The sequence below is a fragment of the Zea mays genome, chromosome 10 (genome assembly GCF_902167145.1).
Source record: "Zea mays cultivar B73 chromosome 10, Zm-B73-REFERENCE-NAM-5.0, whole genome shotgun sequence".
Classification (NCBI taxonomy): Eukaryota; Viridiplantae; Streptophyta; class Magnoliopsida; order Poales; family Poaceae; genus Zea; species Zea mays.
In genome coordinates, this window is record NC_050105.1 from 5,371,819 (window position 1) to 5,397,788 (window position 25,970).

At 52.9% G+C, this 25,970-nt stretch overlaps 1 protein-coding gene across 1 annotated transcript; it reads left to right on the forward strand.

The window, feature by feature from the left end:
• The first annotated feature begins 101 nt into the window (after positions 1–101).
• LOC118473537 (uncharacterized) lies at positions 102–25,541 on the forward strand. The gene is made up of 7 exons (XM_035963328.1): positions 102–140; positions 769–965; positions 1,312–1,361; positions 24,622–24,766; positions 24,855–24,940; positions 25,079–25,183; positions 25,270–25,541. Exons 2-7 carry the CDS (start codon positions 806–808, stop codon positions 25,375–25,377), a joined length of 654 nt encoding a protein of 217 aa, XP_035819221.1. The 5' UTR covers positions 102–140; positions 769–805; the 3' UTR covers positions 25,378–25,541.
• Positions 25,542–25,970: the final 429 nt, after the last annotated feature.

Below are 25,970 nucleotides of genomic sequence, written 5' to 3' on the forward strand. Positions count from 1 at the left end.
AAATCAAGAACATTTGGGGTAATGATTGCTATAGTTTATTGTAATTTAGCTTCCTTCAATTATACATAATGTAATTCTTCATCCTTGTCTGAACAGTCTAAAGAGGAGGAAGAATAAAAAAAGGTGAAGAGGTCACTGAGGTTAGTTCTGTGTCAGTGTAATATGTTGTTCGTTTTCATGTAATTCTTGCTTCTAATATTATAGAAAGAATCCGGATAGGCAGATAAGAACATGTCGATGATTTTGATATTTTCAGAAATAAGGATTTCTATGGTGCATGTTATTTAAAAAACAAGCCAACTATAGCTTGTGTCAGGTCATAGGTGCTTGCAATTATTGGAACTGGTCCATGCAAATCATTTTTGCTCAAAATCCAACTTGGCCAATCATTAGTAGGTCAAGTTATATTCATGAAACCTTTTGTTTGTTGTTTCTTTGCCTAAAAACATGCTTTCATTGGTTAGTTCATTATCCTGGAGCTGCAGAGGGACTTTATGTAGCATGATCCATGCTCAGGTATTGCGATTTTGGCAATTTCTGTAAATGTAACATGGAATTGGTGAAGGTCCTTGGTCGAGTAATCACAATACTATTGATATTATTCATATTGATTAAATTTTTATCATTGGTTCTCTTTGTTTGTTATATTATCTTGTGTCATCGATTAACAACTCTTTCACCAGACGTTTTGAGGTGATTTTAGTTTCTTGTCTTTTATATGTATCCTGACATAAAACCAGTGCTTACTTTCTATTCGTGCATGTGCAGGTGTTGTACTATTTCTTAGAATTTTCCAGCAACTTCGATGGGAGGAATTTTGTTTGAGCTTGTGGGCCCAATTCATACCAGTCGTGACCCTGGGACTATCCCACGGCCTGCGGCGAGCTTGCAGCGCTGTTGCGCCTCGGATACGCGGACAAGTCACTACTTGGGACTATTTACACCCCTAAAAGGGAAACACACAGGTACTTGATATCCTCTCCTTATCCACTAGACCACAAATTGTTTTTGTTGTTTACCAGCAAAATCAAGGGGTTGTCTATTTCTTACAAACAGTTGAAGTTTCATATGGGAATAAACTGATAGTACACACGGGATTAGAAAATTTACACAATTAAATGCATACAAGAAATAAGCATCTGGAATTTTTACCAAAAACATAGTGTGTTGGACATATACGCAACAATTTTTTTTTGCTAAACATCTACACTAGATTCCATATGGAAGAGAAATGTGATAACCACTATTGGCTATTTACGACACGTTTCATGCAAATATGTTAGCATATCTAATTTGTGTCTAATTTTGTAGATGAAGTTGCTAAATCCAAGCAATCAACTGTCACCACAAAAACAAAGAAGGTATGCCTGAAAGCAGATAAATGATTCTTCTTCTCTAATTGCGTACTTGTCGGCGTTTCGAGACCGGGGGGTCCCTGGGCCGACGAGTGAAATGTCGTCGCGTGCCCCAACCCAGATGGGTCGGCGCGAGGCCGAGCGCGAAGGGGGGAAGAAAGGCAGCCGGAGACGGGCGTGAGAGAGGTGGAAATCCCGCGGCCTTCGTGTTCGTCCCGCGCCCAGGTCGGGTGCGCTTGCAGTAGGGGGTTACAAGCGTCCACGCGGGAGGGGGAGCGAGCGGCCTCACGCGAGCGCCTGTCCCGTCCTCTTCCCCGCGCGGCCAACCCTCTGTAAGAGGGCCCTGGTCCTTCCTTTTATAGGCGTAAGGAGAGGATCCAGGTGTACAATGGGGGGTGTAGCAGAGTGCTACGTGTCTAGCGGAGGAGAGCTAGCGCCCTAAGTACATGCCGTCGTGGCAGCCGGAGAGGTTTTGGCACCCGGTTCGTGTGGTGTCGTGGCCGTCGGAGGAGCGCTGGAGCCTGGCGGAAGGACAGCTGTCGAGGCTGTCGAGTCCTTGCTGACGTCCTCTTGCTTCCGTAAGGGGGCTGAGAGCCGCCGTCATCACAGAGCGTGCGGGGCGCCATCATTGCCTATCTGGCGGAGCGAGCCAGATGGGACGCCGGTCTTATTCCCCGTAGCCTGAGTCAGCTTGGGGTAGGGTAATGATGACGCCTCCTGTCGACGTGGTCGGTCCGCGCCCTAGGTTGGGCGATGTGGAGGCTCCTCCGAGGTCGAGGTCGAGTCTGTCTTCCGTGGCCGTGGTTGAGTCCGAGCCCCTGGGTCGGGCGAGGCGGAGACCGTCGGCTGGGGCCAGGGCTGAGTTCGAGCCCTGGGGTCGGGCGAAGCGGAGTTCGTCGTCTTCTGGGGCTGAGCCCAAGTCCGAGCCCTGGGTCGGGCGGAGCGGAGTTCGTCGTCTTCTGGGGCTGAGCCTAAGTCCGAGCCCTGGGTCGAGCGGAGCGAAGTTCGTCGTCTTCTGGGGCTGAGCCCAAGTCCGAGCCCTGGGTCGGGCAGAGCGGAGTTCGCCGTCTTCCAGGGCTGAGCCGGAGTCCGAGCCCTGGGTCGGGCGGAGCGGAGTTCGTCGTCTTCCGGGGCTGAGCCCGAGTCCGAGCCCTGGGTCGGGCGGAGCGGAGTTCGTCGTCTTCCGGGGCTGAGCCCGAGTCCGAGCCCTAGGCCGGGCGAAGCGGAGCTTCCTATAGTGCCTGAGGTCGGGCCTGACTGCCTGTCAGCCTCACTCTATCGAGTGGCACAGCAGTCGGAGCGGCGCAGGCGGCGCCGTCCTTCTGTCAGGTCGGTCAGTGGAGCGGCAAAGTGACTGCGGTCACTTCGGCTCTATCGACTGGAGGACGCGTGTCAGGATAAAGGTGTCAGGCCACCTTTGCATTAAATGCTCCTGCGATCTGGTCGGTTGGCGCGGCGATTTGGTCAGGGTTGCTTCTTGGCGAAGACAGGGCCTCGGGCGAGCCGTAAGTATGTTCGTCGCTGAAGGGGGGCCTCGGGCGAGACAGAGAACCTCCGGGGTCGGCTGCCCTTGTCTGAGGCTAGGCTCGGGTGAGGCGTGATCGAGTCCCTCGAATGGACCGATCCCTGACTAAATCGCACCCATCAGGCCTTTGCAGCTTTATGCTGATGGGGGTTACCAGCTGAGAATTAGGAAACTTGAGGGTACCCCTAATTATGGTCCCCGACAGTAGCCCCCGAGCCTCGAAGGGAGTGTTAGCACTCGCTTGGAGGCTTTCGTTGCACCTTTTTGCAAGGGGACCAGCCTTTCTCGGTTGCGTTTTGTTCCGGTGGGTGCGCGCGAGCGCACCCGCCGGGTGTAGCCCCCGAGGCCTCGGAGGAGTGGTTTGACTCCTCCGAGGTCTTAATGCCTCACGTAATGCTTCGGCTGGTCTGGTCGTTCCCTCATGCGAGTTGCTCGTAGCCCGGTTGCACGGTCGGGTTTCAAGTTCTCGGGCTGGTATGTTGACGCTGTCAACGGTTTGGCCGGAGCCGAGTTTGCGAGAGCAGCCCCCGAGCCTCTGCACAGGGCGAGAGGACGATCAGGGGCAGACTCGACTTTTTTACATACGCCCCTGCGTCGCCTTTCCGCAAGGAGGAGGAGGGGAAGCGCCATGTTGCCCTCGGTGGGCGCTGAACATGGTGTCTCCGGTGAGCTGCTGGCGGGTAATCCGAGCGGACGTCCGTGCCCCATTTGTTAGGGGTCGGCTAGAGGCCCAGAGGCGCGCCCAAAAGTACCTGCGGGTGATCTGCCGGACCCGGTCCCCTGTCGACGGGGTCCGAGGGCTCGATGCCTCCCTCTGATGGGATTCCGTTACAAGATCGTTCCCACTGGTCTCGGAAATGTCCTAGGGTACCTCGGGAGCGTAGCCCGAGCCTTGGTTATGTATCGAACGTACCCATGGTCATCCCTCGCTCTGTGTCTGAGGCGGCTGTGAACCCTTCGAGGGCCAGCCTACGAACCCCTGATCAGTAGTGGGCGCGGAGCCCGAGTGGCTTGAGGCAGCCGTTGAACCCTTCCGAGGGGCCGGCCTTCGAACCTCTGACCAGTAGTGGGTGTGGAGCCCACGTGCTCTGAGGCGGCTGTTGAACCCCTCCGAGGGGCCAGCCTTCGAACCTCTGATCAGTAGGGAGGCTCGGAGCCTGGTTCCTTCACGGAGAAGGGCCCTTTTTGGGTTATCCCCCTTTCTCGGTCCCTATTGTAAGAGAGAGAAAGAGGAAAAGGAAAAGGATACGAAATCGAATGACGTGGCGTAACTTTTTTGACGCGGTCATTATGGCGAAGGTGAGGTGTCGCTCGCTTCTCCTGCCAGAGGCACCGCCTATCCCGCCGCGGAGTTAATGCGATGGGGCGAGCGGTTTGCGGGGCGGCCGTTGCGCGTGCCCGAGCCGTTCGAGGAACGGCCGTTTCGCCTTGGGTTTTTGAATCCCGCGGCGGGTCCGGGCGAAACGTTGAACGGGTCTCGCCTTGGTCTTTATATACTCGGGGGAGGGTCTGGCGACGGTCCTTTGCTCCGCTTCTTGCCTCCTTCTTAGGTTTTCGCAACCTGAGAGGTTTAGCCGGAGAAAAGAAACCGCCCACCCAGTCCTTTCCGTCGCCACCCCTTTTGCTCGGCGATGGCCGACCGGGTGACCATCATCTCGCCGCGCGATCCATGGCCCTTCTCCACAGTCACAGCGGAGGACCTGGAGGATCTTGTTGCCGAGGGTTTACTTCGCCCTCTCTCTGATGAGAGGCAGCCGGAGTGGATTCCTCCTGCGAGCGGAACCGCCCCGTCCCCGCCGCCGGGGTACGTCGTGAGCTTCGTCTCCTTCCACGAGCGGGGGTTCGGCGTGCCGGCAAGCCGCTTTATGCGGGCGATCCTGTACAACTATGAGGTGGAGTTGCACAACCTCAGTCCCAACTCCATTTCGCAGGCCGCCATCTTCGTAGCGTTGTGCGAAGGATACTTGGGGATCGCCCCCCACTGGGACTTGTGGACTCATCTCTTCTCCGCAGAGCTTTTTGCTTCGCCGATGGGAGAGAGAAGGGTCCGCGCGGCAGTGCGGGCCGGCGGTTGCATTCTCCAGCTGAGGCAGTCGCGGGCGTCGCTGTACATCCCCGCCATCCTCGCGTCCTCGAACAAAGGGTGGCAGCGCCGGTGGTTCTACCTCCGGAATGACGGCGAGATGCTTCCGCCGTTTTCTCAACGAGTGGTCACCGCCGCCGCCGATACCTGGCGCTACGGGACCCCGCACGACAGGCAGAAAAACCTCGAGCCCCTTCTCAAGGCCCTGGAGGTGTTGCGGAAAGGAGGACTTACTGCCGCGGGAGTGATTGCCGCCATTCACCGCCGTAGGGTGCTTCCCTTGGCGGAGCGGCGGTTGTCTCTTTGGGAGATGACACCGAAGGCTGACTTGGAGGGCTCGCGGATGTCCTTGGATCCTCTTCCCATCGATGTTCTCCACGGGCGGGTGGCCGTCGCGTTGGGAAAACCGGACGCCAGCGCCTTCTCTCAGCCCTTGATGCGCCCGACCACGGGTGTGTGACCCTGGTGAGTGTCCGCTCCTTCCTTCTCCTTGCGTCAGGTTGCCTTTGGTCCTTACGGTCGGGATTTCTGTCCGTCTCCAGGAGGTAGGGTGGCACAAGCCTTCCCGGCCACGGGTCCCGGAGGACGCGGTGGACCGAGTAGCGCGGCGGGTTGCCGTGGAGGAGAAGAAGAAGAAGGACGCGGAGAAAGCCCGGGCCCGCGAGCGGACGCGGGCCTAAGACGCCTTGGAGAAGCTCCATCGTCGGCAGGAGAGGGAGGGGCTCCCGAGGGAGCCGTCGCCAGAGACGCCTGACGACGACGACGATGAAGATGATGACGAGGACGACGACATGGCTGCCCGCCTCGGCCTCAGCCCGGGTTTGAGGCTAGGCCAGGAGTCGTCAAGTCAGCCCCCGAGTGGGCTGGCGCTGTCAGTTCCCGGAGTCGAGACGCCAAGGTCCCGGCCCGACGAGCGGGGGCAGACCGAGGGGGTACCTGACCCCTCGGCCGGGGAAGTCGAGGTGACCCCGGGGAGTCAGGTCGAGGCGTCTGTTTCTCGGGAGTCGTCGGCCACACCGGCAGCGCAGGAGGGTGACCCTCAGGTCGCCGTGGCAACGCCCGGGCAGTCCGTCTCTTGGGCGTCCAAGGTGCCCAAGGCGAGGGTGATGCCGAAGCTGGCGGCGAGGTGGACCTCGGCGGTGTCTTCGGGGGTCGAGATCCGAGAGACCTCCCCTCAGGCGCGGTTGATCATGGCCCGGAGCGGTAAGTATCTTGGAGCGTCTTCGTCCTGGCTTCTCATTCGTATGTCCCGACCGCGACTTTCCTTTCCTCCTCAGCAAGCGAAGCCATGGCCTGACCGATCTGGCTCCCCGGAAGGCCCTTAAGACGGTGTCGGCTTCCGCAGCCAGTGTCGCGCCGGGCCTCGCTATTCAGCTGGCCTTCTCGCAAGGCGCTCCACAACGGGGGGCTCTGGCGGCACCAGCCGTCGTGGAGCGAGTTCCCGAGCCGGCTCTTCTGCCAAGGCGGCCATCGTGCTGGAGGAGGCGGCTGGCGCAGACGTGGCCCTGGGCCCACCGGACATGCCGCCAGTGCTGGCGCCTACTGCCGCTGAAGCCGCTGCCGTCCCAGTCGGGGAGCGACCCGTTGCTGCCGACGCTGAGATGGCCGAGGCGTCGGCGCTTGGTGCCTCGGAGGAGGGGGGCGTGGAAACGCGATCCGTCCCACCGAGCGGCAGCCTTGTCGCTGCGCGGCGGAGCTCCGAGGGGCGGCGCCAGTTGCTCCAGTCCCGGACCCGTGGGGCTTCTGATCCCTTCTTCGTTCTCGATGACGAGCGGGAGGAGCAGTCTTGGGACGAGCTCCGCGAGTGCGCCGAAGCAACGGTGGGGTCGCTCCGGTCATCGCTGGAGGTCTTCTGCAGGGACATCCCCAAAATCCTCTAGGTAATGGTTTTAGGCATACCTTTTTGTGACCAAGGCGTCTCTTGTGACGCCCCGCTTCCTTCCTGTTGGGACCATGCTTCGTCGCCGAAGGTCCTGCAGAAAAAGACAGCTTCGGCTGAAGCTGCTCGTACGTGACGCCGAAGGCACCATTCATGAAGCTTCGGTATTACAGCATATCCGAAGATGAAGGGTCGAACCGACTTAAAGATAGAATGACCTTTTAGTCCATAAAGGTCTGAATCAATGTTGTAAACTTTTATGAGGGGCATGATTGTAATTCCTCACAGGCTGTGTCCTGTGCCTATAAATAGTGAACAGTATTCCTTTACTGTTCACGCGTTCCTGTAATTGCAATCGCATCACTCGGAAATTATTCTTTGCCAAGGCAGAGGTATAAATGTATGTAATATTTGAATACATCAAGTTCATATAATATGAAAATGATGTTGTTCATTTATAATTTACTTGTCTTTAATGCCTCATGTCTCGCATTGTTTTATATAATCTCTGAGAGTTCAATTACGAAGATTCAACCTTCGTAATTGTACCGTTTTTAACCTTCGTCCGGAGTTCATTATATCCTTAAGGAAATAATGCTTCAGCGGACGAAGGGCATTAACATTTAACATTTTATGTTGCCTTATTCTTAATTCATAGCATTTGAGAACAAGTCCCCAACATTGGCGCCCACCTCCGGTGAACTCACTTCCACGTTTTTGAGCTGATGGCTTCGTTCAACAATCAAGCTGGAGCTGCTTCGGCTCCGAAGCTGGTACTCCCGATAACAGGCGGTTCATGTTCAGAGCCAGCCAACAAGAAGCAGAAGAAGGAGGCACAGAGAATGGTACAACATGTCGAGGTGCAAGGACCCTTCATCAAGTCAAGATGGTCTCACATTCCTATTACCTTCTCCCAAGAGGACCTTCAACTCAAGGATTACCCACACAACGATGCTATGGTTATCTCTTGTGTTATCAAAGGATTTCTGGTCCACAATGTTTTGGTTGATACAGGCAGTGCAGCTGATATCATATTTGCTAAAGCCTTCAGACAGATGCAAGAGCCCGAAGATAAAATTCTTGATGCCACACATCCCCTTTGCGGCTTCGGAGGAAGGCAGATTGTAGCACTCGGCAAAATCTCAATGTCAGTGGCCTTCGGATTTATCAACAACACAAGGGTTGAACAAGTCATGTTTGATATTGTTGACATGGAATACCCTTACAATGCAATCATTGGTCGTGGTACTCTTAATGCCTTCGAAGCAATTCTGCATCCAGCTTATCTTTGCATGAAGATACCTTCGGACCAAGGGCCCATTGCTATTCATGGAAGTCAAGAAGCTGCCAGAAGGGCCGAAGGAAATTGGACAGACTCAAAAGCAATCCATAATATAGATGGAACTGAAGCTTGTGAGCAATACAAGTTCAGAAGGGAAAAAGCTGCTTCGGCTGACCAGCCGAAACCCATGCTCTTATGTGAGGATATAGCAGAGCAGAAGGTGCTATTGGGATCTCAATTGTCCGAAGAGCAGGAGAAAACCTTGATAAGGTTTTTGTTCAACAATAAAGATGTTTTTGCTTGGTCAGCTAATGATCTTTGCGGAGTTAACAGGGATGTTATTGAGCACTCGCTCAATGTTGATCCATCCTTCAGACCCAGGAAGCAGAGGCTTCGGAAGATGTCTGATGACAAGGCCGAAGGTGCTCGGAATGAAGTGAAAAGACTCCTCAGTGCCAGAGTTATTAGAGAGGTAAAATACCCAGAATGGTTGGCTAACACTGTTATGGTGAAGAAGGCCAATGATAAATGGAGAATGTGTATCGATTTTACTGACCTCAATAAGGCCTGTCCAAAGGACGAGTTTCCATTGCCAAGGATAGATTCTTTAGTCGATGCAGCAGCTTCATCAGAACTTATGAGTTTGCTGGATTGCTATTCAGGCTATCATCAAATCTGGATGAAGAAGGAGGATGAACCGAAGACCAGCTTCATAACCCCTAGTGGGACATATTGTTACCTTCGGATGCCTGAGGGGCTTAAGAATGCTGGAGGAAGCTTCAGCAGAATGACAGCAAAGGTTCTACATTCTCAGTTAGGTAGGAATGTACTAACTTATGTTGATGATATCATTGTAAAAAGCACGAAGCAGGATAACCACATTGCTGATTTACAGGAGACCTTCGCTAATTTTAGACAGACTGGTCTAAAGCTGAATCCAGAAAAATGTGTCTTCGGAGTAAAGAAGGGGAAATTTCTTGGTTGCCTAGTTTCAACAAAGGGAATTGAGGCCAACCCAAGTAAAATCGAAGCTATACTTCGAATGGAGCCACCAAGTACAAAAAAAGGGGGCTCAAAGATTGACAGGAAGGCTGGCATCTCTCAATAGATTCATGTCCAGATCAGCAGAGAGAAACTTACCATTCTTCGAAGTGCTGAAGTCAGCCGAAGTCTTTCAATGGGGACCAATCCAGCAGAAGGCCTTTGAAGAGCTAAAGCAGTATTTGATAGATCTAACAACATTAACTCCACCTACGCCAGGGGCTCCTTTGTTATTATATGTGGCAGCTTCACACTCAGCGGTAAGTGCAGCACTTGTCCAGGAGAAGCTTGAAGGTCAAGTTAAGAGGCAGGCCCCAATATATTTCGTATCCGAGGTTCTTAGTTTATCAAAGAAAAATTATACAGAATTGGAGAAGGTACTATATGCTGTTTTGATGGCCTCCAGGAAGCTTCGGCACTATTTTCAAGCTTACAACATAATTGTTCCTTCTTCACAACCTCTGAAGGATATTATGAGAAACCGAGAAGCTACTGGAAGGATTGGAAAATGAGCTGCAGAGCTCAATGAATTTTGTATTGATTATGTTCATAGATCTTCGATTCAGTCCCAGGCATTAGCAGACTTTATTGCTGACTGGACGCCAGGGGCTCAGGAGGAAGAAACAAATAAAGATGCCGAAGCATGGACAGTGTTTTGCGATGGGTCTTGGGGAACCTTCGGAGCAGGAGCGGCTACTGTGTTGGTTTCACCTTCCAAAGTTAAAACTTGTTATGCGGCAAGACTTGATTTCAGTTGCACAAATAACATCGCTGAGTATGAAGCTCTGCTCTTGGGTCTTCAGAAATTAAAGGCAATGGGAATTAGAAGGGCTATTCTTAAAACTGATTCTCAAGTTATCTCTGGTCATATTGACAAGAGCTACAAAGCAAGAGACCCGAAGCTTGAAAAGTATCTAGATACAGTCCGAAGGATTGAGGCTTCCTTCGAAGGTTTCTCTGTCAAAAATATTCCTCGTGGAGAAAATGAATACGCTGATCTATTGGCTAAGTCAGCAGCCCAGGGGCTGCCTATACCTTCGGAAGTATTTTTTGAAACAATAAAAGCACCTTCGGTCGAGCTTCTTGAAAGTGCAATCCTTAATATATCCCCTATTTATAGTGAAGATTGGAGAACTGAGATTATCTCTTTCCTCCAGGGTAATTTTCTTTCAAACGACGAAGCATATAACAGGAGAATAGAAGCAAGAGCTCGACCATATGTCATAATAGAAGGGGAGCTATACAAGCGTGGGGTCTGTTCCCCATTGCTCAAGTGTTTATCCAGATCCGAAGGTATAGAATTAATGAAGGACATACATGCAGGTCTGTGTGGATCTCACATTGGATCTAGGCCCTTGCTTGGGAAAGTTTTTCGCCAAGGATTTTATTGGCCAAAGGCAGCTTCGGATGCAGTGGATTTAGTTCAAAAGTGCGAAGGTTGTCAGAAATGTGCAAGAGATCAAAAAAGAACCTTCGTCTTTAACTCAATTAATACAACCCACTTGGCCGTTGCAAAGGTGGGGTCTGGATTTGCTAGGTCCATTACCACCAGCACAGGGGAACTTAAGATATGTGGTGGTGGCAGTGGAATATTTTTCCAAATGGATTGAGGCGAAGCCCTTAGCCACAATAACTTCATTTACTATTCAAAAGTTTTTCTAGCAAAACATTGTTTGTCGCTTCGGAGTGCCGAAGGCTATCACTGTGGATAATGGGACACAATTTGATTCTGAAGCCTTCAGAGAATTTTGTAATCAAATCGGCACGAAGATCCATTTTGCATCAGTCCGACACCCAGAGTCAAATGGACTTGTCGAAAGAGCCAATGGGATCATAATGACAGGAATAATGAAGTCAATCTTCAATCAACCCAGGGGAAAGTGGCCAGACGAGTTAATCAAAGTGGTGTGGAGTCATAACACAACCATGTCAAGGTCAACAGGCTTTACACCCTTTAAACTATTGTTTGGTGACGAAGCAATAACCCCAGAAGAGGCCAAAACAGGATCAATAAGGATAGTAGCTTCGGTAGAGGGCGAAAACGAAGCTGATTGTTCTGTAGAAAAAGATGCTATTGAAGGGATTAGACTTCAAGCTATGGAAAACATCAATAAATATCAAGCTGAAACAGTAAAATGGCGTGACAGAAAGGTCAAGCTGAAGAACATTAAACCAGGACACTTGGTACTTCGAAGAATAGTCAATCCTGAGACAGTAGGTAAACTACAGCTGAAGTGGGAAGGCCCCTTTTTAGTAGTATCTTCGTCAAGACCCGGTTCCTACAGATTGAAGGATATGGACGGCAGCGACATTCCTAGATCGTGGAATGCGGATGAGCTTCGGCGATATTATGTTTAGTTTGATGAAATTTTTTATATTCTTTTTTGTGGCACCCTTTTCCTTTCCAAAGGGGGAGAAAGGTTTTTAATGGGGCCACAATATGTAATTTTCCTTATTTCAATTCTATGAGAATGACATCCCCCAAAAATGTAAATGTAAACGCAAAGGTAAAAAGAAAAGGAAACAGGGAGAAGCTCAAAAGTCGTTCCTAAGGGAATGCAGAGCCTACAGCGAAAAATAAACGCTGATTCCGCTGAAAGTAAAAGGCGAAGAAGCTCCTAAGGGAGGCTTACAGCGAAAAATAAACGCTGATTCCACTGAAAGTAAAAGGCGAAGAAGCTCCCAAGGGAGGCTTACAGCGAAAAGTCAACGCTGATACACCGAAAAGTAAACGGTGAAGCCGAAAAGTAAACGGCAAAAAGATTTGTATCATTCTTGAGGAGATGAAGGGCTGTGCTTATGGTTTTTGAATATGTGTCCCAATATCCATTTGCACAGTACATTTCATCATGTCATTTGCATTCATAAACATTCATTTAGACATATATAGAATCTTCATCATACTACACAAAGAAGAAAGGTGCTTCAGAAATGAGGAAAAGATTCGAAGAATTTTTTTTATGCTTCGTTGTGTACGAAAAGAAGGGAAGGTGTTTTTCGCCTTCGGCTCAAAAGAGAAGTTTCGTCCACAGCAAAGCAGTCTGCATGCGGATAAGGGAGACAGAATATATTACAAGGTATGTACAAATTTACATAAGTTGTTTCATAGCTATTTTACAAGAGTTTCTCCAGAATTTTTGCAGGAAAGCATATTGTAAACAACTTTAAGCTTCAGCTAAGGCTTCGTCTTCAGCTTCGTTAAACTTCAGCGTCGTCATTCTTCAGCTTCGTCATCCTGTGTATACCAAACAGCAGAGTAAGAAAGGTGCAAATTTCAAAGGAGAAGGTAAAAGTAACAAATATAAGTTTCTTACCGGCTTAAGATGGCTTCGAGCTTCGTCGCCTGCCATTTTTCGCCCGCCACTTACCCAGATCTGGGTCATGAATCTATTTCCGATGCTTCTGGCTAGGCTTGGGACATCTATCAAATCTGAAGCTGACAAGCTGAAGTTTGGTCTGTTCACAATGTTTCCATGCGTGCAGCCAGCCTTCAAAAAAGCAGTAGCTGTGCCCCGAGAAGCTACCAGGGCGCAGAAGTCGGCGTGCCCACCAATAACTTCGTCAAGGGCATCAACTTCGCCTTCAATATATTCTAATGTTCTCGGCAGATTTTCAGCTGAAGGTGTAAATTTCGCAGAGCTAGCTCCAACAGAGTGAAACACATCCTTCAACCGCTGCACGCATCGGCTGCCGAAGCTTAAGCATTTCTCCTGAAGTTCTTTAAAGGATTTCTGCAAATTTGAGTATTTATCCACTTCAGTTTTCAGGCTTGCTTCAAGATATTTCTTTTCTTGCTCGAATTTTTCAGACTGTCGGAGCAATTCATTCTTTAATTTGTCATTCTCAGTTTGGACTTCAGCCAAAGAACCCTCCATGGTCTGAATAACAAAATCTTTCTTTCCTAATGCACCTTCGTGCTCTTTGACCATGATTTCAAGGTCTTGGATTGTGAAGTCTTTCTTTTTCAGATTAGCTTCGTAATTTTCAACTTTTTCAGCCAAATCTTGAATGACGGCTTTGTTTTTCCCTTCTTCCAGATCTTGTTGCATTTTTAGAACCTTGCTTAATAATATGCTCTGTCGAAACGATCTTCATTAGAACACGACCTAAAAGATAATAATAATAATAGTAATAAAATAACAAAAATATTCGTCACCTTGAAGTTAGCATAAAGCAAGCTTCCGGCGATATGGTGTCGTTGATAACGGCACAAGTCCGCTTCCAGCTTCGGCAAGCCAATGCTTTTGGATAGGGTTCTAACAATTTTGGCCTCAGTGCGGTTCCGAAGGCATCTTAGTTTCCCTTCGTTGACCCCACCAAATAGCATAGCCCCTGATTTATATCCGTAAGATATGGCATATTTTTTCAACTCCTCTTTTTCGGCGTCTGTTAACTCTTGTCCAAGCAAATCTTGAAAGTTAAAATCTCCTTCTTCCGAAATTTCATCAATTTGCTCTTTCCCCTTTTCAGTTGTCGTGTTCACCGCAGCCACAGTAGCTTCTTCTTCAGCCATTTTCAGGAGTATATTGTCAATAACCTCAAGTGTGGTTTCTAGGTTCGACTCTTCGGTGGTCCCGGCTTCGGCCCCGGTAGTTTCGGCTTCGCCGGTTTCAGCTTCAGTGGTTTCCACTCCAGTAGCTTCGGCTGCGGCGCCTTCGGCTTCGGCAGTCTCGGCAAAGACAATTTTTGACACCGTCGCCGGTGGCGGTGTCTGATGGATCACATCTGTCACTTGAATAATTCTCCGTTTTTTCGGCTTCGCAGGACTTTCTGCTGCCGAAGCTGCCTTGTCCTTCTGAAAAAACTTCGTCAGTTCCAGTGCCAGCGGACTTAGCCTGATAGGCAAGGGTTCAGTCATTACCTTCATAATCTCTTCTACTTCAACGGCAGAAGGAGTAGCAAGAGTATCTTCTTCTCGAACCAGCGTTTCCGGCTCTGGAGATGCACTTTTTCTCTTTCTTGTAGTGGCTACCTTCGGTTCAGGGTTTAACTCTTCAGGGCTAAGTTTTTCAGAATCTTTCTTTTTCTTTTTGGCTACCTTGCCGACCTCTTCGTCAGTAGCGCTGGCAATTCTTTTTCGCTTCGGACCTCCAGCATCCCCGCCCACTCGACCATAGTCAGCATATTCAAATCCTATAGCGTCAAGCACCCTGTTCAGCCTTCGCTTTGGCCGAGTACCGAAGGCTGCTGTCATCAGCTGGTCCTCTTTTTTGGAGTAATTTCTAAGAATTTCATTACTCATTGTTTCAATTGTATCGAGCCATTCTTGGCAGGGTGCTTTAAAATATTTTTAAACTTATAATAATAAGGTAGTCTGATAAGTTCCCCCTCTTTCTTTTCCCCTTTAAGCTTCGGCATGGTCCACTCTTTCATAGTTGGAAAAACCCTGAAGGCCAGGAATTCCTGCACTAAATCTCTAGTGCCAATATGTTCTGCAATAATTTTGAATTCAGCCAGTGCAGCCCAAGTTGGACCTTCTACTGCCATTTTGCATCGGGGTCTTGTTTCTCCGAAGATCAGTTCAAGAGGGCTCTGTACCAGCTTCTCTTTGTCTTCATCAACTTTTACATAAAACCATTCTGATTTCTAGCCTGCCGGCCATTTGCTTCGGTAGCTGATCATAGGAAACTTCGTGGTTTTCCGATAAGCAAAATTATAGCAACCAAAATTTTCATGCAATCCATCTTTTCTGGCCTTAGTCTGGTAATGCAGCTCATGAACTCGACAGAAGCTGTCGGCAAACGGCTCCACCGCCTGGCTTCGGAGAGCCCAGATATAAACACTAAGCCTGACAATGGCGTTAGGTGTCAGCTGATGAAAATAGATCCCAAACTTTTGCAGCACATCAGAAATCATTCTATTCAAAGGAAACCTCAACCCAGCTTTCAGAAAACTCTTGAAAATAACTATTTCATCCTTTTCTGGCTTCGGGGTAGTTTCCTCCCCCCCGAAGCGAAGCAGCTTCTTCTCATTTTCACTGAAATAGCCCGACTTCACCATTTTGGAGAAATCAGCCTTGGAGACAGTCGACTTTCCGAAGTCCAAGTGGCTGGGCTTGCTCGGTACGGCGATATGGTAATCATCATCGGAAGCAGCTTCCTCAATATCTCCTTCCTCCGCTTCGGCAACAACTTGTTCTGTATCGGCAACAGTCTGTTCTGTCTCGGCAGTGGGGATTCCTTCCGAGGTCATCAATCCGGATCGTCGCATTGCTTCGGAGATAGGAACAGTCTCCGCTCCTTCGGCTTCGCCTCCCTCACGCTCAACTCTAGCGGTAGAGCGCACTCTGGCCATTTAATTCTGAATTTCTTGGGAACTAAATAACTTCCTCTCCTGAAGCTTTTCTTCTGACGAAGTAGGCTTTAAACTGGAGCTTCGTCTGATTGCGAGAGTCAAGCTTCGGCTATGGTTAAAAATTTTGGCAGCAAAACAGTGCAATAGCAATGAATGCTATGGTAACTTCACACCTACCCATCTGTTTATATAGTACTGCAGGTAAGAAGGTGAATCGTCAGGATTTTTACACCAACCAAACAGCTGCTCACACCCGCTGCGTGGTGGACCGCAGAGACCAAACAGTAACCCTGCAGGGTGGGACCGCTACGCGCTCGGAAACTGTATCGTTTCTCGACAACGAGCTCAGGGAAGGTGTTTTTCGGACCTTCGGCTTCCTGAAGCCTAAGAGACTTTTTTCATGGATCAAGCTCGTTACGAAAAACGATCTAGCACCGCGAAGGGACTACTGTTGGGACCATGCTTCGTCGCCGAAGGTCCTGCAGAAAAAGACAGCTTCGGCTGAAGCTGCTCGTACGTGACGCCGAAGGCACCATTCATGAAGCTTCGGTATTACAGCATATCCGAAGATGAAGGGTCGAACCGACTTAAAGATAGAATGACCTTTTAGTCCATAAAGGTCTGAATCAATGTTGTAAACTTTTATGAGGGGCATGATTGTAATTCCTCACAGGCTGTGTCCTGTGCCTATAAATAGTGAACAGTATTCCTTTACTGTTCACGCGTTCCTGTAATTGCAATCGCATCACTCGGAAATTATTCTTTGCCAAGGCAGAGGTATAAATGTATGTAATATTTGAATACATCAAGTTTATATAATATGAAAATGATGTTGTTCATTTATAATTTACTTGTCTTTAATGCCTCATGTCTCGCATTGTTTTATATAATCTCTGAGAGTTCAATTACGAAGATTCAACCTTCGTAATTGTATCGTTTTTAACCTTCGTCCGAAGTTCATTATATCCTTAAGGAAATAATGCTTCAGCGGACGAAGGGCATTAACATTTAACATTTTATGTTGCCTTGTTCTTAATTCATAGCATTTGAGAACAAGTCCCCAACACTTCCCTCAGGATTTGACGGATCTGAGCGCCGCCAAGTCGTCGTTCATCCGCCACGAGGTCGATATCTAGGGCTCGCGGCGATCCCTGAGGACCTCGCTTGCCGGGGCTACTACGCGCCTCTCCCAGCAGGGCGCCGAAGTGGTGGACCTTCTGTTGCTCTACGCTGATCTGAGAGCAGAGGCGGCAGCGGCCCACGCAGAGGCGGCAGCGGCACGCGCAGAGGTGCAGCGGCGGCAGTCGGAGTTCGACCAGGTCGCCGATGAGCGAGACCAATCCCGGGGCCGGGCTGCCGAGGCCGAAAGCCGGGCTGGAGCCCTTGCAGCGGACCTAGCCGTAGCCCAGGCCACAGCTTCGGAGCAGCGTGCCCGAGCCGGAGGTATGTCCTGGCCATTTCCGGTTTTCGTTTCAGCTTGTTTCCTCTGCTTGTGTTTGAGGCCTTGCGCTCTGGCTGTTCGTAGAGCTTGAGTCCGCCCTTGATGAGTCCACCAGGGCGCTTGTCGGGGCGGCCGAGCAGAGGGAGGCTGACCACGTGGCCATGTTCGAGGCCATCTCGGACTTCTGCCAGGTCTTTGGCTTCGGCGACGTCCCCTCAGGAAGCTCCCCTCAAAGTCGCCTGCAGGCCTTGAGCGATCATGTGCGCGACAGACTCCGCGAGGCGCTACACCACGGCGTCAGGCGGGCCTTTGCCGTGCTCGCTTCCCACTATGTCGTGGACCTGGAGCGGGTCAGCGAGGGGTATTGCCTTCCTGACGAAGATGAAGCCGCCCTGGCAGAAGTCCAGAGGCTCGACGCGGCCGCCGAGGGTCCGAGCGCAGTGCTGGCGACCACCTTCGAGGCAGAGATCCTCCCGCCTACGGCGTCGTCCGAAGCCGGGGTGGACTTTGCCGAGGGCGGGGACGAAGCCGAAGGCGCGGCTCCTTCCCTGGGCGACGCCTAACTCTGTCGGAGCAATTTCTGTTGGATGCACGTGTGTCTTTTTGCGGCCGCTGAGGCCTAAACACTTTATTATCGTTGCATAAAGTCGTGCCCCTTTTCCTTTCATTTTGCGTGTCCGGCCCCGCCCGTCAGTAGCAGGGTGGCTTCCCCAAGTAGGAGTCACTTTTCGTGGTGGGGTGACGAGTGAGGTATCCGTAACCCAGAGGCGTAGGAGTCCCTCGGCTCAGTCAGCCTTGCCACTTACATGCACCCGCGTTCGCTCCTTGGGGTCCTGCTTTCGACATAGCCAGGGGAACACAAAAGCCTTTTTGATTGAAAATTTTGACGCAGAGGGGGTTCCCCCCTTTTAGCCCCCGAGGGAGGGTTGGGCTCTGCCGAGGCAAGGCTGACCCTTCCTTGATGACTAAACCTTGCGTGGGAGAGAGGTATATGAACAACTTGAAAGCATCTTAAGGGTAGAGGCGACGTAGCTGTTAGACGTTCCAAGTGTTGGTGTTGACCTCGCCTTGACTGTCGGCCAGTTTGTTTGTTCCGAGCTTCAGAACTTTGGCGATGACGAGCGGCCCTTCCCAGGGGTGCGTGTAGCCCCCGGGTGTCTTCCGCAAGGGGTGGGTCTGCCTTGCGTAGAACTGACGCCTTTCGCGGGTGTGCACAATTCGGGTGGCGTCGGCCTCCGCCGTCGGCCATTAGAAACCTTGTCGGAAGGCGTCTCCAACAGGGGCTCGGGGTGCTGCGCGATGGTCGCAAGCCCCCGAGTGTACCTCTCGTAGGAGCTCCTAGCCTTCGGCGATGGAAATGCATCACTGGAGGATGCTTGAGGGGCTACGGTGGTGGAGCTCCTTCCCATCTCCTAGCAAGACGAACGACTTGGCGCGCCGCGCCAACCGCCGAGCTTTGACTCGGTCGAGGGGTAGCTCTCCTCGGTGGAGATATTGCAGGTACGGAGTCTGCCAGTTTCGATTAGGCGTGACCCCGCTTCGCTCCTCCTCGACGCGTAGTGCCTCACCCTCGGGGGCCGAGGGTACCTCAGGCTGAACCATGGGTACCTCGAACTGAGCCAAGGGTACCTCGGGCTGGGTCGAGGGCGCCCCGGGCTCGGGCGTGTCGTCGATCTTGACGGAGGGTTGATGCAGGTCTCGGGAGGAGGCGTCCGGGGGAACGTTGTTCGCCCCGAGGCTATTTTAGCCTGCTCCTCTAGCAACGGGGGGGCACCAAGACGGGCGCGTTCGTGAGGAGCGCCTTCAGGTTCCCGAGGGCTTCCTTGGCCCCAGGGGTCCAAGTGAAGCACTCGGCCTTCCTTAAGAGGCAGTACAGAGGCAGGCCTCTTTCGCCGAGGCGTGAGATGAAGCGGCTCAGAGCCGCAAGACATCCCAAGACTCTTTGTACGCTTTTCAAGTCTTTAATGGGCCCCATGCTGATGATGGTCGCGATCTTCTCCGGGTTGGCTTCGATGCCCCACTTGGAGACGATGAACCCCAAGAGCATGCCTCGGGGCACCCCGAAGACACACTTTTCGGGATTGAGCTTCACGCCTTTCGCCTTGAGACATCGGAATGTCACTTCAAGGTCGGAAAGGAGGTCGGAGGCTTTCCTCATCTTGACTACGATGTCATCGACGTAGGCCTCGACCGTCCGGCCAATGTGTTCGCCGAACACATGGTTCATGCGCCGCTGGTACGTCGCGCCTGCATTCCTCAAGTCGAACGGCATGGTGACATAGCAGTACATGCCGAAGGGTGTGATGAAAGAAGTCGCGAGCTGGTCGGACTCTTTCATCCTGATTTGGTGATACCCTGAATAGGCATCGAGGAAAGACAGGGTTTCGCACCCAGCAGTGGAATCCACGATTTGATCGATGCGAGGCAGAGGGTAGGGAACCTTCGGACATGCTTTGTTTAGACCAGTGTAGTCTACACACATCCGCCATTTCCCTCCTTTCTTTCTCACAAGCACAGGGTTGGCAAGCCATTTGGGATGGAATACCTCTTTGATGAACCCTGCCACCATTAGCTTGTGGATCTCCTCGCCTATGGCTCTGCGCTTTTCTTCGTCGAATCGGTGCAGAGCCTGCTTGACGGGTCGGGCTCCGGCTCGGATATCCAGCGAGTGCTCGGCGACATCCCTCGGTATGCCGGGCATGTCCGAGGGATTCCACGCGAAAATGTCGGCGTTTGCGCGAAGAAAGTCGACGAGCACTGCTTCCTATTTGGGATCGAGCTCGGAGCCGATCCGGATCTGCTTGGAGGCGTCGCTGCTGGGGTCGAGGGGGACGGACTTAACCGTCTCCGCTGGCTCGAAGTTGCCGGCGTGACGCTTCACGTCTGGCACCTCCTTAGAGAGGCTTTCCAGGTCGGCGATGAGGGCCTCGGACTCGGCGAGGGCCTCGGCGTACTCCACGCACTCCACGTCGCATTCGAACGCGTGTTTGTACGTGGGGCCGACGGTGATGACCCCGTTGGGGCCCGGCATCTTGAGCTTGAGGTAGGTGTAGTTGGGGACGGCCATGAACTTCGCGTAGCATGGCTTCCCCAGTACCGCGTGGTAGGTCCCTCGGAACCCAACCACCTCGAACGTAAGGGTCTCCCTTCGGAAGTTGGAGGGCGTTCCAAAGCAGACGGGAAGGTCGAGTTGTCCGAGGGGCTAGACGCGCTTCCCGGGGATGATCCCGTGGAAAGGCGCAGCGCCTGCCCGGACCGAGGACAGATCGACACGCAGGAGCCCGAGGGTCTCGGCGTAGATGATGTTGAGGCTGTTGCCTCCATCCATGAGGACCTTGGTGAGCCTGACGTCGCCGATGACGGGGTCGACAACGAGCGGGTATTTCCCCGGGCTCGGCACGTGATCGGGGTGGTCGGCTTGGTCGAAGGTGATGGGCTTGTCGGACCAGTCTAGGTAGACTGGCGTCGCCACCTTCACCGAACAGACCTCCCGACGCTCTTGCTTGCGGTGCCGAGCCGAGGCGTTCGCCGCTTGCCCACCGTATATCATGAAGCAGTCGCGGACCTCGGGGAACTCTCCTTCCTGGTGATCTTCCTTCTTGTCATCGTCGCGAGCCCTGCCACCCTCTGCAGGTGGCCCGGCCCTGTGGAAGTGGCGCCGAAGCATAGCGCACTCCTCAAGGGTGTGCTTGATGGGCCCCTGAAGATAGGGGCACGGCTCCTTGAGCATCTTGTCGAAGAGGTTGGCACCTCCGGGGGATTTCCGAGGGTTCTTGTACTCGGCGGCGGCGACAAGGTCCGCGTCGGCGGCGTCGCGTTTCGCTTGCGACTTCTTCTTGCCCTTCTTCTTGGCGCCGTGCTGAGTTGATGCCTCAGGGGCATCTTCCGGTGAGCGGCCCTGGGGCTGCTTGTCCTTCCGGAAGATAGCCTCAACCGCCTCCTGGCCAGAGGCAAACTTGGTGGCGATGTCCATCAGCTCGCTCGCCCTGGTGGGGGTCTTGCGACCCAGCTTGCTCACCAGGTCGCGGCAGGTGGTGCCGGCGAGGAACGCGCCGATGACATCTGAATCGGTGATGTTGGCCAGCTCGGTGCGCTGCTTCGAGAATCGCCGGATGTAGTCCCGGAGAGACTCTCCCGGCTGCTGTCGGCAGCTTCGGAGGTCCTAGGAGTTTCCAGGGCGTACGTACGTGCCCTGGAAATTGCCGGCGAAGGCTTGGACCAGGTCGTCCCAGTTGGAGATCTGCCCCGGAGGCAGGTGCTCCAACCAGGCGCGAGCGGTGTCGAAGAGGAACAGGGGGAGGTTGCGGATGATGAGGTTGTCGTCGTCCGTTCCACCCAGTTGGCAGGCCAGCCGGTAGTCCGCGAGCCACAGTTCCGGTCTCGTCTCCCCCGAGTACTTTGTGATAGTAGTCGGGGGTCAGAACCGGGTCGGGAACAGCGCCCGTCGTATGGCACGGCTGAAGGCCTGCGGACCGGGTGGTTTGGGCGAGGGACTCTGATCCTCCCCGCTGTCGTAGCGTCCTCCACGCCTGGGGTGGTAGCCTCGACGCACCCTCTCGTCGAGGTGGGCCCGACGGTCGCGGTGATGGTGCTCGTTGCCGAGGCGACCCGGGGCCGCAGGCGCTGTGTTGTGCATGCGCCCGGTGTGGACCGAGGCTTCCCGCATGAATCGGGAAGTCGCGGCACGATGTTCCGAGGGGTACCCCCGCCTCTGGGAGGCGGAGCTCTCGGCTCGTCGGACCGCGGCGCCCTCCAGGAGATTCTTGAGCTCTCCCTGGATTCGCCGCCCCTCGGTGGTTGATGGCTCTGGCATCGCGCGGAGAAGCATTGCCGCTGCAGCCAGGTTCTGGCCGACCCCACTGGAAGCGGGCGGCGGCCTTACCCTGACATCGTCGGTGATGCGGTGCTGGATACCCTGGGGTAGATGACGCATTTCTCCGGCTGGAGGTTGGCCCGCCCATTCCTGCCCGACGTCCCGGCGGATCGGCTCAAGTGCTCCTGCTCCCTCATCGAGCCTGGCCTGCACCCCGCGGATTTGCTCGAGCTGTGGGTCATGACCCCCCGCCGGAACGGGGACCACAGCTAGCTCCCGTAGGATGTCAACGCGTGGCACAGGCCTAGGGAGATCACTGTTCTCCGGCATACCGAGATGGTTGCCTTCGGAGGGACCCCCTAGATCGACGTGGAAACATTCACGACTTGGGCCGCAGTCCTCGTCGCCGAGGCTGTGGCTACCGTCGGAACAGTCGGAAAGGCAGTAGTCGCATGCGGTCATGAAGTCCCGCATGGCACTGGGGTTGCCAAGTCCAGAGAAATCCCAACAGAAGTCGGGCTTGTCATCTTCCTCGGACCCCGAGGGCTCGTAGGTCGAGACGTCCGTCAGCCGGTCCCAGGGTGACCGCATACGATACCCCAGAGGGTTTGGACTCGCCTCTACGAGAGCGTCCGCCAAAGCGAAGCCGCTTGGCGGGTCGAGGCTGAATCCAAGGGGCGTGAGATGGGAATCGGTCGGTACCTCTTGGTCGACGGGCGGTGATGAAGTCACGTCAGGGACTGACTACAACGTCGTCTCAGGTGCGAGGGTGACGCCCAGCAAGCCTTTCGCGAGCGTGCTGGCGTCGTCCGTTTGCTCGGAATTGGCGTGTTGCGGGGAGACGGCGCTTGTCTTCGTCTCAAGCGTGAGGTCGATGCCCGACGCGCCCCCTGTTGGGGCGCCGGCGCCGTCGACTTGCTCGACAGCCGATGGGGGGCTGCCTTCTGCTTGGCCTTGGTTGCCCCGCCTCCTCCTCCGTCGGCGGGGGAGAGGGCGGGGTGAGCTTGAATGTTGTTCTTCCACCACGCAGGGAAGACGTCGTCGATTCCGCCGCCGGCGGGCGGGCTGTCGGCCACCATTGTCGCTGTCGCACGGCGGAGGAAGGAGTATCATGTCGTAGCTGCCATCGAGGGACATGAACTCAAGACTCCCAAAACGGAGCACCATCCCGGGCTGGAAAGGTTGCTGGAGACTGCCCATCTAGAGCTTGACGGGAAGCTGTTCGTCAATACGCAGCAGGCCCCTACCTGGCGCGCCAACTGTCGGCGTTTCGAGACCGAGGGGTCCCTGGGCCGACGAGTGAAATGTCGCCGCGTGCCCTAGCCCAGATGGGTCGGCGCGAGGCCGAGCACGAAGGGGGGAAGAAAGGCAGCCGGAGATGGGAGTGAGAGAGGTGGAAATCCCGCGGCCTTCGTGTTCGTCCCGCGCCCAGGTCGGGTGCGCTTGCAGTAGGGGGTTACAAGCGTCCACGCGGGAGGGGGAGCGAGCGGCCTCACGCGAGCGCCTGTCCCGTCCTCTTCCCCGCGCGGCCAACCCTCTGTAAGAGGGCCCTGGTCCTTCCTTTTATAGGCGTAAGGAGAGGATCCAGGTGTACAATGGGGGGTGTAGCAGAGTGCTACGTGTCTAGCGGAGGAGAGCTAGCGCCCTAAGTACATGTCGTCGTGGCAGCCGGAGAGGTTTTGGCACCCGGTTCGTGTGGTGTCGTGGCCGTCGGAGGAGCGCTGGAGCCTGGCGGAAGGACAGCTGTCGGGGCTGTCGAGTCCTTGCTGACGTCCTCTTGCTTCCGTAAGGGGGCTGAGAGCCGCCGTCGTCACAGAGCGTGCGGGGCGCCATCATTGCCTATCTAGCGGAGCGAGCCAGATGGGACGCCGGTCTTGTTCCCCGTAGCCTGAGTCAGCTTGGGGTAGGGTAATGATGGCGCCTCCTGTCGACGTGGTCGGTCCGCGCCCTAGGTTGGGCGATGTGGAGGCTCCTCCGAGGTCGAGGTCGAGTCTGTCTTCCGTGGCCGTGGTCGAGTCCGAGCCCCTGGGTCGGGCGAGGCGGAGACCGTCGGCTGGGGCCAGGGCTGAGTCCGAGCCCTGGGGTCGGGCGAAGCGGAGTTCGTCGTCTTCTGGGGCTGAGCCCAAGTCCGAGCCCTGGGTCGGGCGGAGCGGAGTTCGCCGTCTTCCGGGGCTGAGCCCGAGTCCGAGCCCTGGGTCGGGCGGAGCGGAGTTCGTCGTCTTCCGGGGCTGAGCCCGAGTCCGAGCCCTGGGTCGGGCGGAGCGGAGTTCGTCGTCTTCCGGGGCTGAGCCCGAGTCCGAGCCCTGGGTCGGGCGAAGCGGAGCTTCCTATGGTGCCTGAGGTCGGGCCTGACTGCCTGTCAGCCTCACTCTGTCGAGTGGCACAGCAGTCGGAGCGGCGTAGACGGCGCTGTCCTTCTGTCAGGCCGGTCAGTGGAGCGGCGAAGTGACTGCGGTCACTTCGGCTCTGTCGACTGGAGGACGCGTGTCAGGATAAAGGTGTCAGGCCACCTTTGCATTAAATGCTCCTGCGATCTGGTCGGTTGGCGCGGCGATTTGGTCAGGGTTGCTTCTTGGCGAAGATAGGGCCTCGGGCGAGCCGTAAGTATGTTCGTCGCTGGAGGGGGGCCTCGGGCGAGACGGAGATCCTCCGGGGTTGGCTGCCCTTGTCCGAGGCTAGGCTCGGGCGAGGCATGATCGAGTCCCTCGAATAGAACGATCCCTGACTAAATCGCACCCATCAGGCCTTTGCAGCTTTATGCTGATGGGGGTTACCAGCTGAGAATTAGGAGACTTGAGGGTACCCCTAATTATGGTCCCCGACAGTACTCTTTACCTGATTTTCATTACTCCCCACTTGTTATTTTTTGGCTACTGAAACCCACATTTTCTAATCTTTACAGTTTAAGGAAATTCAATTTCAGAAACTTCAGAGATTGCCAGATGGGTGCCATCCTGATTTTGATAATGATCATCTGTGTTCTGTAAATAATCATGACCTGCTTCTTGAAATGAGTACTCCAAGTGCTGACCTTCATCTACTTCCTGAGACAGGTAAAACAATCTGAAATTACAATTTGAAAGTAGTATTTTTGTTCTGTAGGAGTAGATATTACATTTTTCTAATAAATTCATTCTGAAGGAGTGGAAAACATGAGGACATCTAAAAGTCTTCACGCTGAACTTAAGCGTGAGCTGTTAAAGCTAAATACGGTGTTAAAGCTACCAGTATGTATAATCTTCCTGCTAACTTTTTCCCTCCCTCTCTGCTCCTATTGTTGCATTTAGTGTCCTTCTGATATCATTATTTGTGGAAGTATCTGATCCTCTGGTTCTGAACTATTTTTTCATTATTCACAACTGCAGGATAATGTACTCTTTCTGGCCAACCAGTTCCTTGAATATATTTTAAATAATTATTTAGTTGTGCGGGAGCCACAGAGCATACTGCATGCGTTCAACATAGCCTTGGTAAGCTAGGCACCAACCGGTATTACTTTGTTTGCTTTTACATTGAATTTACCAAATATGATAAATTTCTTTATTATTTGTTTCAGTGTTGGCGTGCTGCTTCTTTTCTGAAATACACTGAGTTGGATCATCGAGAATCACTTGCCCTTGCTTCAGATGGATTGAATTATGAATGCAATGAGGCTCCATCATAGTCAGGCTTATAGGTTTGTAGTATCGTTAGGACGGGCATCTTACTATAACAATATAAGACACATTTTGTATAAATAACACATGTGCATATATAAGTTATCGAGATATTATATGTCTCTGTTGTAACGCACGGGCACTGATCTATAAAAGTATAACACGCATTTGTACATAGTTTATCGTAGTTTTATACGTTCCCGTTGCAACGCACGTGCACTCTCCTAGTTATACAATGATGTATATACTAACTTCAGCAGGCTAATACATATAAAATTATCGATTGAGTTAGCATATAAAATTATCGACTGAGTTACCATGTCAACTAATTCAGGTGCCAACTATTAAGGAAAGATCAAGGTCAGTGATCTAGTATATCTTCATCAATGTCTACTACCATCGCCTCTGCCCGTGCCTGTGCGGCTGTGCCACGATCATCTAGGTACGACTCCATGCTACGATGAAGTATTTAATTATTTTAGCAATGTGTAGTATATTATTGTTTTAATATTCCGATAATAGACTATTGTTTAATATTACGGCAGTAGAATAATGAAACCTACGTGTCATCTATTTTGGGTCGTCACTTCTCACGTGTGTC